This window comes from Pseudophryne corroboree, chromosome 8 (genome assembly GCF_028390025.1).
Source record: "Pseudophryne corroboree isolate aPseCor3 chromosome 8, aPseCor3.hap2, whole genome shotgun sequence".
Classification (NCBI taxonomy): Eukaryota; Metazoa; Chordata; class Amphibia; order Anura; family Myobatrachidae; genus Pseudophryne; species Pseudophryne corroboree.
Window position 1 is genome coordinate 286904307 of NC_086451.1, and position 14881 is coordinate 286919187.

The window sequence follows — 14881 nt, forward strand, 5'->3', positions numbered from 1 at the left end:
TTAAAGGTATGGATATATAGAATATGTGCCTCTGTATTTTTGTCTACACGGTATGACACATGTGTATAAGGGTACGAGTATTTAGTTAACAATTAATTTAGTTTACTTGTTATTTTAATAATTATATAGGCTTAATATTATTAATATTATTATTATATATATATATATATATATATTTTTGGGAATATGGTTGTGGGTTTGACGGATGGCTGCCAGACATACTCTGGATGAGTTTAAATATATCTCTCCGGATTGTGTCTGTCTTCTCCCTTCGGTCGACTCCACAGATGTATTTAACATGTACCTTAGGTTTCATTGAAATATACACAATTAGCATAATATCACTATTATCAGTAAAATGTTTTTTATTTATTTATTTATTTTAATTATTTAATTATGGTTATTTACTTATAAAGTATGTATTTATATTAAAGCATATATTTATGTCACTATTCGAGATTGTATAATACCTCATTGGTGTATTTATTAATTTGGTTTCGTTATTGAAATGACTATTTTAGATTGATGAAATGGGGTTACATTTATATCCATGTGTTATCTATTCCATTCCTGAGTATTTGGATATTTGGTTCTATTATGTGAATGTATGTCTGTTATCACTTTAAATTTGTTCCAGGGAGTTGAAGAAGACTATCAGCTGTTTGTATTTAGATAATTAGTATGGGGCTTTAAATACGGCTGGATGGGAACTTCCTTTTATCTACCTCTGATGAAACGACCGGGGCTAATGGTCGAGAAACGCGTTAGGTAATAGCTCTGGAGTGACCTCTATTTGGATCATCTATTGCTGCCCTGAATATTGGGTAATTTTTATCATCACTGAACCCGCTGCAAAGGACTCTGTACATTTTGGTACACCGGACTCCGGCTACAAAGGTAAATTCAGTTGTACTAACTGATAGCCTTCAGGCATTACGGTGAATGTCAGCCACCACTGCCGTGATTGCTGGTGAATTATTACACCCATAACCCGCTAAGGGATTATATTTTGAATACGATACCATTATTTAAGTTTAAAGTGATTATGGCATCATTGCGGGTTCTTTTATAAGATCTAGATGGTTTAAAATCTGCTACAATTGTTCAATAATATTGTGAGGTCACCTCTGAATCAGATAGTATATACTGTATATTTTATTTTATCTATCCATATTTTTGGATTATTAATAAAATTATTATATTTTAAAAGTTAATCCTGTTGCGCACAGATTGGTTTCTTTTTCTTCCATGTATTTCTTAGGGCCTATGTTAACCGTACACTTTTGCACATACTTGCTGTCTATGTCCCTCCCCCCTACAATAATGAAGTACTCAGGCAAGCAATGTCGTTTCTTGCTACTTCTCCCTCAGCTCCGGTCCTTTGCATCGGTGATTTCAATAATGTTTTGGATAAAGTTTTAGATAGGTGGGCTGAACTTCCCCCTTCTCTACCCTCTGCCTCCCCGTCCCCCACTCCATTTGCGAGGTTGGTTTCCGAGCTTGGACTCCTGGATATTTGGAGGTTGAGACACCCTAAACAACTCCAATACTCCTGCCACTCGGCCAGCTTTCACTCGTTCTCGAGAATAGACTTGGCCCTCGTCTCCCCTGATCTCACTGCTAGAATACTGGATGTCCAGTACCTTCAGAGGGGAATCTCGGATCACTCACCTCTGCTGGTAGTCCTGGATTCTGTACCTGCCTGTGGGGCTAAACTCTGGAAATTGAATCCCTTCTGGTTGACCTTACTGACTGACCACGAGGCCTTGCTTAGTGAATGGAGTGATTTTGGAGTTCATAATGCGTCCTGTTCTGATCCACTGGTTAAGCATGACGCATTTAAAGCTTCACTACGGGGCTCCTTCATACGACAAATAGCTAATGTCAAGAAATCTAGTAGGGAGGAAGAGATGCGCCTGGAGCTTGCCTGTTCCCAACCCGAGTCTGCTTACCTCACTACTAGGACCCTTGGTGATCGGGCAAGATGGGATTTGGCCAGGAAAGCCTGGTCTGACCACTTAATTGATAAATCAAGGCGCAAATTACTTTTCTCCCAGCACACCCTCTATTCACAATCGGACACGGGGGGTAGTTACTTGGCCTTTCTGGCTCGGGGAGAGAGAACTGGGGGTTCCATTCAGCAGATCTGTGATACTCAGGGTGAAATGGTATATGCCACTCCTGAAATAGCCCAGGTTTTCCAGTCCTTTTATTCTTCGTTGTATGCCTCTAGGGTCACCTATACCCCCACTCAACTACAGCAATATCTTTCAGACATTGCCCTGCCGCAGCTGTCCCAACAATCTGTAGATATTTTGGATGCTAATATCACCCCAGAGGAGGTTGAGGCTGCTATTGCCTCCTTCCCTAATAAAAAGGCCCCGGGTAGCGACGGTATACCGGTTGAAGTTTATAGTCAATATCGTGCATACTTTGTCCCCTATCTTTTGACTCTCTTTAATGCATTGCTGGAGGGTGCTCGTCTACCTCCCTCTATGTCCGAATCTATTATTGTGGTTATCCTTAAACCGGGTAAAGACCCTACGGCCCAGGAGTCCTATCGCCCGATCTCATTGCTACCTACTGATGTCAAGATTTTGGCCAAAATTCTGGCACTTAGACTCAATAGTGTTATCACCTCGATTATTCATGATGATCAGACAGGATTTATGCCAGGCAAGTCCACCCTCCAAAATTTGAGGCGACTGTTTTGTCACCTGCAGATGGGGGACCGGCCCGAGTCGGGGGCTGTGGTGGTTTCCTTGGATGCTGCCAAGGCCTTCGACTCTGTAGAATGGGAGTATTTGTGGGAAGTCCTTAGACGGTTTGCTTTTGGCCCCAAATTCATACGCTGGGTACAATTACTCTATTCCTCCCCCGTGGCTCGAATATCTGTCAATGGCTATGTGACGTCCCCATTTGCTTTGTCCCGTGGTACTAGACAGGGATGCCCACTCTCCCCTGCCCTTTTTGCCCTGGCTGTAGAGCTATTGGCATTTTTCATCAGAGCGTCCCCTGATGTTAGGGGCATCACTATTGACGGACATGAGGATGTTATTGCATTATATGCCGATGACATGCTCTTGTTCCTTAGAGACCCTGATGCTTCCCTGACCTCCCTCCTGAGTATTGTTGATACATTTGGCCTTTACTCCGGCCTGACTGTCAACTGGAATAAATCTAATGTCTTTCCCATATCTGGTATTCTTCCTGACCCGTTGCCAGACGTGTCCTCCTTGGCCTGGACCCTTCGCTTTCAGTATCTTGGTGTCTGGATCACTCCTAATGTTAAGTCTTTTGTACATCAAAACATTGACCAGGTCACGGTGGATCTGAAGCGACGGATTCATGTATGGAAGAAGCTTCCCCTTACTGTCACGGGTCGCATTAACCTGATCAAGATGGTGATGCAACCAAAGTATCTTTATCTATTGCAGCACTCTCCTACCTATAGCCCCAAGAAAATTTTCACTAACATTGATAGTGTGCTTTCCTCCTTTGTTTGGGGTGACAAAACGCCTAGGGTTGCCCTGAGAGCTCTGGTTAGGGCTAAATTGGATGGATGTTTGGGCTTTCCCAATCTCCGGGCCTATTATATAGCTGCTCAACTTGCACATTTGTCTAATTGGATTCTCAGTAGGGATAGTCTCACGTTTGAGAGATTCTTTGCCGAGTGTGTGGGGTCTCATTTCTCCCCTCTCCAGTTTCTTCTTTCTACCTCTTCTACTGCTGGTCTTCCTCCTTTACTCCGTCAATCGCTACTTGTGTGGCGTCAGGCTCACTCCTATTATTCATGGCAAGGCACAGACTCTGACACGCCACTTTGGTTCAATCCAGGGTATAGGGAGTTGTTGCAGCTCTCACAGGACAACATATGGATTGGGACGAGCCTTACCACAGTCTCGCAACTGTATGATAATGGTGTTTTCAAGTCTTTCACACAACTGAAGGAGGAGCTTGAAATATCCAATAGATCCTTTTATCGCTATCTACAGCTCCGCCATGCGGTGCAGGCACAGTTTGGGACCTCGCCCCCACCCATTTCTAACTCCCCGATTAAAGATATGGTTAGGAATTTGGGTGCAAGACACCAAGTTTCCATTTAAATGGTAGTCTTAATGCCCACATCTGTCCGAATATATTTGACCAACTTAAACTTAAATGGGAACAAGACATTGGCTCAATTACAGATGAACAGTGGCTACAGGTGTTGAGCTCACTTAAATACTCTACTCAGTGTATCAAATATCAGCAGGTTTATTTCTTTGTTCTGCATAGAACATACAGAACTCCAGTTTCTTTGTATAAAGCAGGCCTACGGCCTGATAGTACCTGCCCCAGATGTGGTGCCCCTGAATCTACTTTTTGGCACCTATTATGGCTGTGCCCCACAGTACATGCCTTTTGGGAAGCAGTTTGGTCGGACATTCTGCTCACTGAACCTACGCTGCCCCCCCTCTCTCCTACTATATGTATGTTTGCGCTAGACTTAGAGGAATCCTACTGCCCGGCACTATACAAATATGTTCTTTGCCTGACTACCTTAGCTAAGGTGATTATAGCGCGTAACTGGTTTGCTACTTCTTCCCCCAATGTGTACAACTGGCGAGCCCTAGTAAATGAGGTGTCAGGACATAAGAGGTTTACACATAGGTCTAGAGGGACCCTACCCCATTACTTTAGCAAGTTGGATAGGTGGAATACCTCCCGTCTGGCTACAGCTGGAGCACTATTCTCTGACTAATTGAGGCTTCATATTTGAATTTGCGATGTTGCCGTGACACTTATTATCTTTTTCTATGTGACACTGTGACACAGATGGTATTAATTACTGTATTTTTCCTGTAATTTTTTCTTTGTTTTGTTTGTTGTTCTGGTTTTGTTCTGTATTTAATGTTTTGTTTTTTTATCTTTTCCCTGTGAAAAACTCTAATATAAAACTACACAAGTTAAAAAAAACAAAAAACAAAACAGGTGTCAGTGCATCACTGCACTCAAGTCCTGGGAAGGATGGTGGCATCATACGAGGCCATCCCCTTAGGCAGGTTCCATGCGAGGACCTTCCAATGGGACTTACTGGACAAGTGGTCCGGATCACCTCTTCAGATGCATCGGTTAATCACCCTATCCCCCAGGGCCAGGTTGTCTCTCCGGTGGTGGCTGCAGAGTGCTCACCTTCTCGAGGGCAGCAGATTCGGCATTCAGGACTGGATCCTGGTGACCACGGATGCAAGCCCCGAGGGTGGGGGGCAGTTACACAGGGAAGAAATTTCCAAGGTCTGTGGTCAAGTCAACAGACTTGCCTTCACATCAATATCCTGGAACTAAGGGCCATATACAACGCCCTAAGTCAAGCGGAGATCCTGCTTCGCGACCAACCGGTTCTGATCCAGTCAGACCGCAGGGGTTCGTGTAAACCGCCAAGGCGGCACAAAGAGCAGGGTGGCGAGGGTAGAAGCCACCAGAATTCTTCGCTGGGCGGAGAATCAAGTAAGCGCACTGTCAGCAGTGTTCATTCCGGGAGTGGACAACTGGGAAGCAGACTTCCTCAGCAGGCACGACCTCCACCCGGGAAAGTGGGGACTTCATCAGGAAGTCTTCACGCAGTTTGATGGGAACTGCCTCAGGTGGACTAGATGGCGTCCCACCTCAATAAAAAGCTAAAAAAGGTTTTAAGCCGGGTCAAGGGACCATCAGGTGATAGCTGTGGTCGCACTAGTAACACCGTGGGTGTTCCAGTCGGTCTATGTATTCCCTCCTCTTCCTCTCATACCCAAGGGCTGAGAATTGTAATAAAAGGAGGAGTGAGAACAATATTCTTTGCTCCGAATGGGCCAAGAAGGACTCGGTACCCGGAGCTGCAAGAAATGCTCTCAGAGGACTCAGGGCTTCTGCCTCTCAGACAGGACATGTTGCAACAGGGGCCCTGTCTGTTCCACGACTTACCGCGGCTGCATTTAACGGCATGGCGGTTGAACGCCGGATCATAGCGGAAAAGGGCATTTCGGATGCAGTTATTCCTACGCTGATAAAGGCTAGGAAAGACGTGACAGCAAGACTTTTTCACTGTATATAGCGAAAATAGGTTGCTTGGTGTGAGGCCGGGAAGGCCCTACAGAGGAATTCCAGCGGGGTCGATTCCTGCACTTCCTACAGTCAGGAGTGACTATGGGCCTAAAATTAGGATCCATAAAGGTCAAGATTTCGGCCCTATCCATTTTCTCTCAAAAAGAACTGGCTTCACTGCCTGAAGTTCAGACGTTGTTCCGGGGGTGCTGCATATTCAGCCTCCTTTTGTGCCACCCTTGGCACCTTGGGATCTTAACGTTGTGTTGGATTTCCTGAAATCCCACTGGTTTGAGCCACTTAAGACCGTGGAGCTAAAATATCTCACGTGGAAAGTGGTCATGCTATTGGCCTTAGCTTCGGCTAGGCGTGTGTCAGAATTGGCGGTTTTTGTCATGTAAAAGCCCTTATCTGATCTTCCATATGGACAGGGCAGAATTGAGGACTCATCCCCAATTTCTCCCTAGGGTGGTATCATCATTTCATTTGAACCAGCCTATTGTGGTGCCTGCGGCTACTAGGGACTTGGAGGATTCCAAGTTGCTGGACGTAGTCCGGGCTTTGAAAATTTATGTTTCCAGAACGGCGGGAGTCAGAAAGTCTGACTCGCTGTTTATTCTGTATGCAGCCAACAAGGCTGGCGCTCCTGCTTCGAAGCAGACTATTGCTCGCTGGATCTGTAGCACGATTCAGCGGGTTCACTCTGCGGCTGGATTGCCGCATCCAAAATCGGTGAAAGCCCATTCCACAAGGAAGGTGGGCTCTTCTTGGGCGGCTGCCCGAGGGGTCTCGGCTTTACAGCTTTGCCGAGCTGCTACTTGGTCGGGGTCAAACAAGTTTGCGAAGTTCTACAAGTTTGATACCCTGGCTGAGGAGGACCTTGAGTTTGCTCATGCGGTGCTGCAGAGTCATCCGCACTCTCCCGCCCGTTTGGGAGCTTTGGTATAATCCCCATGGTCCTTACGGAGTTCCCAGCATCCACTAGGACGTCAGAGAAAATAAGAATTTACTCACCGGTAATTCTATTTCTCGTAGTCCGTAGTGGATGCTGGGCGCCCGTCCCAAGTGCGGACTCTCTGCAATACATGTATATAGTTATTGCTTAACTAAATGGTTATTGTTATGAGCCATCCGTTAAATGAGGCTCAGTTGTTGTTCATACTGTTAACTGGGTATGGTTATCACAAGTTGTACAGTGTGATTGGTGTGGCTGGTATGAGTCTTACCCTGGATTCCAAATCCTTTCCTTGTTGTGTCAGCTCTTCCGGGCACAGTTTCCTTAACTGAGGTCTGGAGGAGGGGCATAGAGGGAGGAGCCAGTGCACACCAGATAGTACCTAATCTTTCTTTTAGAGTGCCCAGTCTCCTGCGGAGCCCGTCTATTCCCCATGGTCCTTACAGAGTTCCCAGCATCCACTACGGACTACGAGAAATAGAATTACCGGTGAGTAAATTCTTATTTTTCCTATGTCTACATGTATTCTGTATGACTTGTTATTCTGACTGTCTAGTGCTGCAGTTCTGTGGTCCCCTACAAATAAATGATGATAATGCAGCAGAGCAGTAGTATTGAGGCAGTACAAGAGATGGGGGAGATGTACTAAGCAGTGAAAAGAGCGGAGAAGTGAGCAAGTGAAGAAGTTGCCCATGGCAACCAATCAGATGCTCTGTATAATTTTATAATATACAAACTATAAATGTTACTTCAATGCCGATTGGTTGCCATGGGCAACTTCTCCACTGGCTCACTTCTCCACTCTTTTCACTGCTTAGTACATCTTCCCCATAGGGGGAACTGTACTAATACTTGGAGAGAGATGAAGTACCAGCCAATCAGCTCTTAACATCTGTGTGTTTTAAGATGTAGTAAGATGAGGCTACTGAATCCATATAAGGGGTATACACAGTGACATTTATGAAGCAGTGCTAGGGATATAACAGAAGGAGCAGTTATCGGATTGTATACCTATATTTTTTCATGTATAATGTGTTTTCTATACATATAATGCTTCAATAACAATCATTTAAAAAAACAAAAGACAAGAATTAATCAAATGCAAAGTGTTTCTTGTGTTATCTGTACAGCATCCTGTCCTGCTGGTTGTTTGTGAAGTCCCACCTGACACACACTCTGCTGTGCTCTGCATGTGGGGAAGGGGGTGGTATATGCCCATGGGGGTGGGTAAGTAACCCCCAGGGTGCGATCTAGCTTCAGTGGAGGTGGAGAAGGGGTAATAAAAAAGGTTTTGTTTTTTTTACAGGGGGAGGTTGGTTTATAAAACATTACGTTTTTTTTTTAATACTAAGGGGGTGTGGGGAGGGGTACTGTTACCCTTTAAGATTACCCTTTAAGAAAGGTGATTATGTGCAGGTGGGAGTAACTATGCCCCAAGCTGCTTAAATATGCCTGTATCCAGATCATTCATGTAATGTTTGACAATTGCCTTTGATATGCTGTTTTTGCATTTTCTATGGATAAATGTGATTGAAATGTGATGGTCTTTCCACTTATAAACTCATGTTGTTCTAATGCTGTACTCTGTTACTTTATATCAGACTTTGCACCCATGGATTTTATTGGAAGTGTGTGTGGATTTCTAACTACCTGCAATTTATATATATATATATATATATATATACACACATATATATATATAAATTTAATTTCAATATATTATTAAAAATACTTTTTAAACTTTATTAAATAAATAATAATAATAATAATAATAATAATAATAATAAAGAAAAGCAACAGCTATTTCTGAGTAGTTTTGTGGGGGAAAAAATCATCCGTTAAGTGGTTAAGAAAAAACAGTTAATGCAAATGTTAAATTGCAGTTTCCGGGTTCAATTAAAATGATAATTTACAAATTCACTTTTTATTACCTACATCAGTGGTTCCCAAACTGTGTGCCTCGGCACTCTGGGGTGCCACGAGACACTTGCAGGGGCTGCCTCAGGTTGGTGGTCCAGAACCAAAATAAATTATTTATTGTCAAAGTGATAGGCAAAACCAGTGCTACTGGCTGCCAATTATAAATTATTGGGCAACTAGAACAACAACTATGTCTACCACCACATAACTGAACCTAAGGGTGACAATTAAGCACAATTTACGTAATCAAATATCATTTTTTAAATTTATCAATAAGAAACTTTTGGACTAGGAGTGCCCTGAAAAAATGCTGATATTCTAGGGTGCCATGATTCAATAAAGTTTGGAAACCACTGACCTACATTCACTGAACTCTTGCTATGCATTAAACGGTTCAAGAGAAATTTTATTTTTGGCTATCTTCGGCACTTCATTTATTACAGAAAATTTCTAAGAAATGTGGAATTTAAACTTCTAGCACATGTGTAGGACACAAAGCAACACTGTGTTCCGTAACATAAGAACAAGTTAAAGATGTCTTAAAGGCTGCATTGTTTAATATCTTTATCACCCTGCCTTACTAAAAGCACACAGCCTGCTGTATCTAATGCTCATGTAGTGAATGCCTCATCCTTTTTCTCACTTAATAAATTATACAAAACCAAGACGAACATAATGTAAAAAAAACACGCAAGTACAATTATTTTATTTTGTTGCCCTATTTCACAATGTTTAGCGCAACACTGAATCACTCTAGAATTGTAGATTGTATTTTTCAGAGGTAAAAATATATATATCTTGAAACAACAGAACATAAAATAATGTACCATGTATTCTATTAAAGGTACCCACACCTGTTCCCTTCTCTTCCTGTAAATCAAAGGCAGTGATTAGAACATTTGTAAAATCTATTTGGCTCTCAATGTATTATTTGTCATTAAGACTGATAAGCAGGCCTTATGGTTTTACTATATTGTTTTATCCGAGAGTGCAATCCTTTGCCGTCTTCATCCACATAATTTTCTACCAATACATCATGACTTTAGTAACATGAATGTTATAAAAATGTTTTTTTAGTTTTTTTTTAGGAGGTCATCCAGACACAATATGTAACAGAAAATAACGGCTTATATCCTTTTTCTTCTTGAGAATATCAATAAAATAGATGTTCTTCTAGATTATTACAGCCAAGAGAGATTCATGGATGTTTTTGATGTACATTTTAAATAAAGTGCTTTAGCATCAAGTAACAACCTGTGTGCAGGTCATTATTTAAAATAAGAACCCCTTCCACACAAGACAGACTGTCCAGCAAATGAGAAAACCAATAGACGTGTACCAAAGAAACACAAATTTCCAGTGTCTTCTTTTTATACAGTCTACACTCAACTAATAAAGTAGGTTTAAAAATAAAACAGGGAAAAAAACAGTACCCTTCCCATTGAAAAAATATACTGTTGTATATTTTAAGATACAGTCATATTGATTCTGGATGAACAAGCTTATTTAAATTTCCTTCTCCCTGCCAAGGATCTTAGGGGAAGTGATCCTTCAATCCATTCACTTGGAGTCATCACCATTTCTTGCCAAAAGGCTACTTCTTCCTGTGTAGAGTCCATCCAATCCACAGCAATCCCGTAACTGTAACCTTAACATGGAAGATAAACACTAGTTAAACCACCGCATCATATGAGTGACATTTAGGTTTGGTTGAAGTGGAATTATACTAATACCTAATGTGAGTGTTCATTTAACATACACTACGTAGCCCTCCTTTCATGAAGAATCTAGAAGTGGGTGAACCTGAGCCAACTGAGCAGTGTAAGATCTCCAGAACTATTGTCCACATACAGGGCCGTTTCTAGCCAATTTGGCTCCCAGTGCGAGATTTAAAAATGCAACCCCCCCCCCGCCCATTCACATAAAAAAAAAAAAGCGCCCCCCCCCCATAGATATAGAGTAAAAGCATGCGCGCGCCGAAGGTGAGCGCGCTCCCGGCAAGGGGGTGTGACCTCGTTAAAATGGGCGTGGCTTTGTTAAGATGGGCGTGGCCTCATCTGATATCATCACGGCCACCACAGGATAAAAAAAAAAAAAGTCCTCATTTTACACATTACGGCAGGCACGCGACCCCATTTTACACAGCACGGCAGGCAAGTGTCCCCATTTTACACAGCACGCAGGCAAGTGTCCCCATTTTACACAGCACGGTAGGCAAGTGTCCCCATTTTACACATTGCGGCAGGAAAGTGTCCCCATTTTACACAGTACAACAGGCAAGTGTCCCCATTTTACACATTGTGGCAGGCACGTGCCCCCATTTTACACATTGCGGCAGGAAAGTGTTCCCATTTTACACATTTCGGCAGGCACGTGCCCCCATTTTACACAGTATGGCAGGAAAGTGTCCCCATTTTACACATTGCAGCAGGCACGTGCCCCCATTTTACACATTGCGGCAGGAAAGTGTCCCCATTTTACACATTGCGGCAGGCACGTGCCCCCATTTTACACAGTACGGCAGGCACGTGCCCCCATTTTACACATTACGGCAGGCACGTGCCCCCATTTTACACATTACGGCAGGAAAGTTTCCCCATTTTACACATTCCGGCAGGCAAGTGTCCCTATTTTACACATTCCGGCAGGCAAGTGTCCCCATTTTACACATTCTGGCAGGCAAGTGTCCCCATTTTACACATTCCGGCAGACAGGTGTCCCTATTTTACACATTAAGGCAGGCAAGAGTCCCCATTTTACACATTCCGGCAGACTGCGTCCCCATTTTACACAGTACGGCAGGCAAGAGTCCCCATTTTACACATTGCAGCAGGCACGTGCCCCCATTTTACACAGTACGGCAGGCACGTGCCCCCATTTTACACATTACGGCAGGCAAGTGTCCCCATTTTACACATTCCGGCACGTAAGTGTCCCCATTTTACACATTCCGGCAGGCAAGTGTCCCTATTTTACACATTCTGGCAGACTGTGTCCCCATTTTACACATTCCGGCAGGTGGTGGTGGTGGAGGGAGAGAGAGAGAGGGAGAGGGGCTGACTTACATTTGAAGCGGTTCTTCCGCTCTTCAGCCGCCTTTCCCTCGTCTGCACGGCGCCGCGGCCGGCTGGCTTGGCTCCCCCTTCTCCCGAGTGCCCAGCTCGGGGGGCGGGGTTTCGCGGAATGACGCGATTGCGTCGTGACGTAACGACGCAATCGCGTCATTCCGCAAAACCCCGCCCCCCGAGCTGGGCACTCGGGAGGAGAGGGGAGATTCAAAGTCCTCAAGAAGTGCCTCAAGAAGTGCCGCGGCGGGCGCCCCGTGCGGTTGCACGGCTCGCCCACCGCAAGAAACGGCACTGTCCACATAGATGCTGTAGTGCCCTGTGGCAATGACTACCATGTTTTAATAGCGCAACATCAGGTAAAAACCTACCTGTACCAAGGCCGAGCCTGATTCCCCCAAGGAAATGATTGCTGAGTTTTTCATGATCCCAAACTGTTAACTCAACACATGCATCTTTCAGGTCTTCTGTGTGGAAGCCATCATAGACAATGGTGTGATTGAACACTGGGTTTGAATCCTTCTTAATGACACGTGTCTTCTGGTAGCTCTTCTTGCTGGTGTCAGGTAACACATAGCTAGAGATGAATGTTAGATTTTTAGTTTTTTAACAAATAAACAACTATAGTGGACAAAATGAACCTATTACAGTTTATTTAACCCTCTGAATGCTCAACATTTATAATCTACATAATATATTCAGATAAAACCAAACATTTACTCAGATAAAAATGTTCAATTCTTTTTTTTCTAAAACATAAAAAAGAATTTGAATTTTCAAACTAAATATAGGCCAAATTAGGGACTTCATCATAAATAAATTCACACATTTCTGAGAAGGCCATAGGCATGGAATATGGAAATACAGCTCAGGCAGGAAAATCGCAATTATGTTGAATATAAAATAAAGTAAAAATTTTGATTATACAAAATAGAGAAAAAAACAACACATTTTCGTTAGCTCTATGGAGGCATGTGAATTTGGCAAAAATGATAACTGCAGTAACTCAATCAACAAGTAAATCATAATGTGAAATAATAATAATGTTACAACCTTGTAAGAAAACAATAATTTAACATTATGTCATGGAAAGCAATCTTCATTTGCCTATGTACATTTGTATAACAATAATTTCTACTAATTACTTTGTACTGCAAGAAATGCTTGTAAAGGGCAAGAAAGTACACACAGGGTGTTGGAAATGTTCAGATTATGATTCCAGTTCAAACAAATGGGTTATGAATCGGTTAGTCGTCATCAATGTTTTCTTTAATTGCCTTATAATTTGGAGAAGTCATACTGTATGTATGAAGACAAGCTGCTACATGCCTAGTCACATATCAAGGAGAGCATCCAAACTAATGTTAAGCTCAAATGGCAAAAAAAAAAAAATATCATATATTGGCTTAATATCCCCAAAATAAAATCTGACCTTGTAACATGAGGAAATATATTACAGGTTGAGTATCCCATATCCAAATATCCAAAATACGGAATATTCCGAAATATGGACTTTTTTGAGCGAGAGTGAGATAGTGAAACTTTTGTTTTCTGATGGCTCAATGTACACAAACTTTGTTTAATACACACAGTTATTAAAAATATTGTATTAAATGACCTTCAGACTGTGTATATAAGGTGTATATGAAACATAAATGAATTGTGTGAATGTAGACACACTTTGTTTAATGCACAAAGTTATAAAAAATATTGGCTAAAATTACCTTCAGGCTGTGTGTATAAGGTGCATATAAAACATAAATGCATTCTGTGCTTAAATTTAGGTCCCATTGCCATGATATCTCATTATGGTATGCAATTATTCCAAAATACGGAAAAATCCGATATCCAAAATACCTCTGGTCCCAAGCATTTTGGATAAGGGATACTCAACCTGTATTTCATAGCTGGGGAGGATAACTGTAAAACTGCAATAATGTTAAAGACTTAGGGATAGACTTACTAAAGCTACTGAAAACGAAAAGTGGAGGGTGTTGCGCAAACCAACTAATCAGAATTTAGCTATCATTAATATACTGCATTCTAGAAAATAATAGACAGGAGCTGACAGGTTGCTGTGGGCAACACCTCCACTTGTTTTAGAAGCTTTAGTAAATCTCACCCCTACAATCGGCCATTATTCAATTTATTTGGAATGGAAAACCCCCTAGAATATTTATGTCTGTCCTTAAGGAACCCAGAAGTAGGTGGCAGAGGCTTTCTGGATGTTATATTATCTGGCTTCCAACGTGTGTCAAGTACCAGCAACGGGATGTAGTTACGTGACCGTCAGTCAGGAAACTGCCAGTCACAATACCTCCGCCTGCATCCCGAACCCTGAAAATCCTGACAGTCGGAATGCCGACTAAAAGGGACTATTCCTACTCATGGCATGCTAACCACCGGTATCACAGCCCCAACCCCTAGCAACATTTTCTCTGTTCAACACTACTGCCTGGGTGGATATCGAAACCAGATTTATTAACTCAAATTGCCTAAAATTTCTACTGGGACTATCAAGTGCAGCATTTTAATCCATACCTTAAGGGACTTAGGGGTCTATTTACTAAGCCTTGGATGGAGATAAAGTGAACGGAGATAAAGTACCAGCAAATCAGCTCCTAGCTTCCATGTCACAGGTTTGGTGTGAAGAATGACAGTTAGGAGTTGCTACCGGCTCGATTTTTACTAGGATAAAAGAAACAGCATATAAACTCTATTATAGCTGGTGTTAAACATCTAAAATGTACCTGACCTCTAACCCGAACTGATGGTGGAACTGTGGTCATAGGGGTGGCTCCTACCTTGGTGGATGAAGAGGGCTGCCACTGGCAATGCTGCTGGTCTCTGCCGCCTTGGCCCCGCCGACGTCTGG

The 14881-nt window shown here is 42.7% G+C and overlaps 1 protein-coding gene across 4 annotated transcripts in view; it reads right to left on the reverse strand.

Annotated features, from left to right (window-relative positions):
* Positions 1 to 9619: 9619 nt before the first annotated feature.
* LOC134948964 (synaptotagmin-like protein 4) overlaps positions 9620 to 14881 on the reverse strand; it is a 354237-nt gene continuing 348975 nt past the window's right edge. For all 4 annotated transcript variants that reach the window (XM_063937274.1, XM_063937275.1, XM_063937277.1 and 1 more), the window contains 2 exons: positions 12378 to 12583; positions 9620 to 10589 (listed from right to left, as the gene is read on the reverse strand). In XM_063937274.1, coding sequence (XP_063793344.1) covers positions 10444 to 10589; positions 12378 to 12583 — 352 coding nt within the window. In that variant the 3' untranslated portion in view covers positions 9620 to 10443. The remainder of the gene's footprint in view (positions 10590 to 12377; positions 12584 to 14881) is intronic.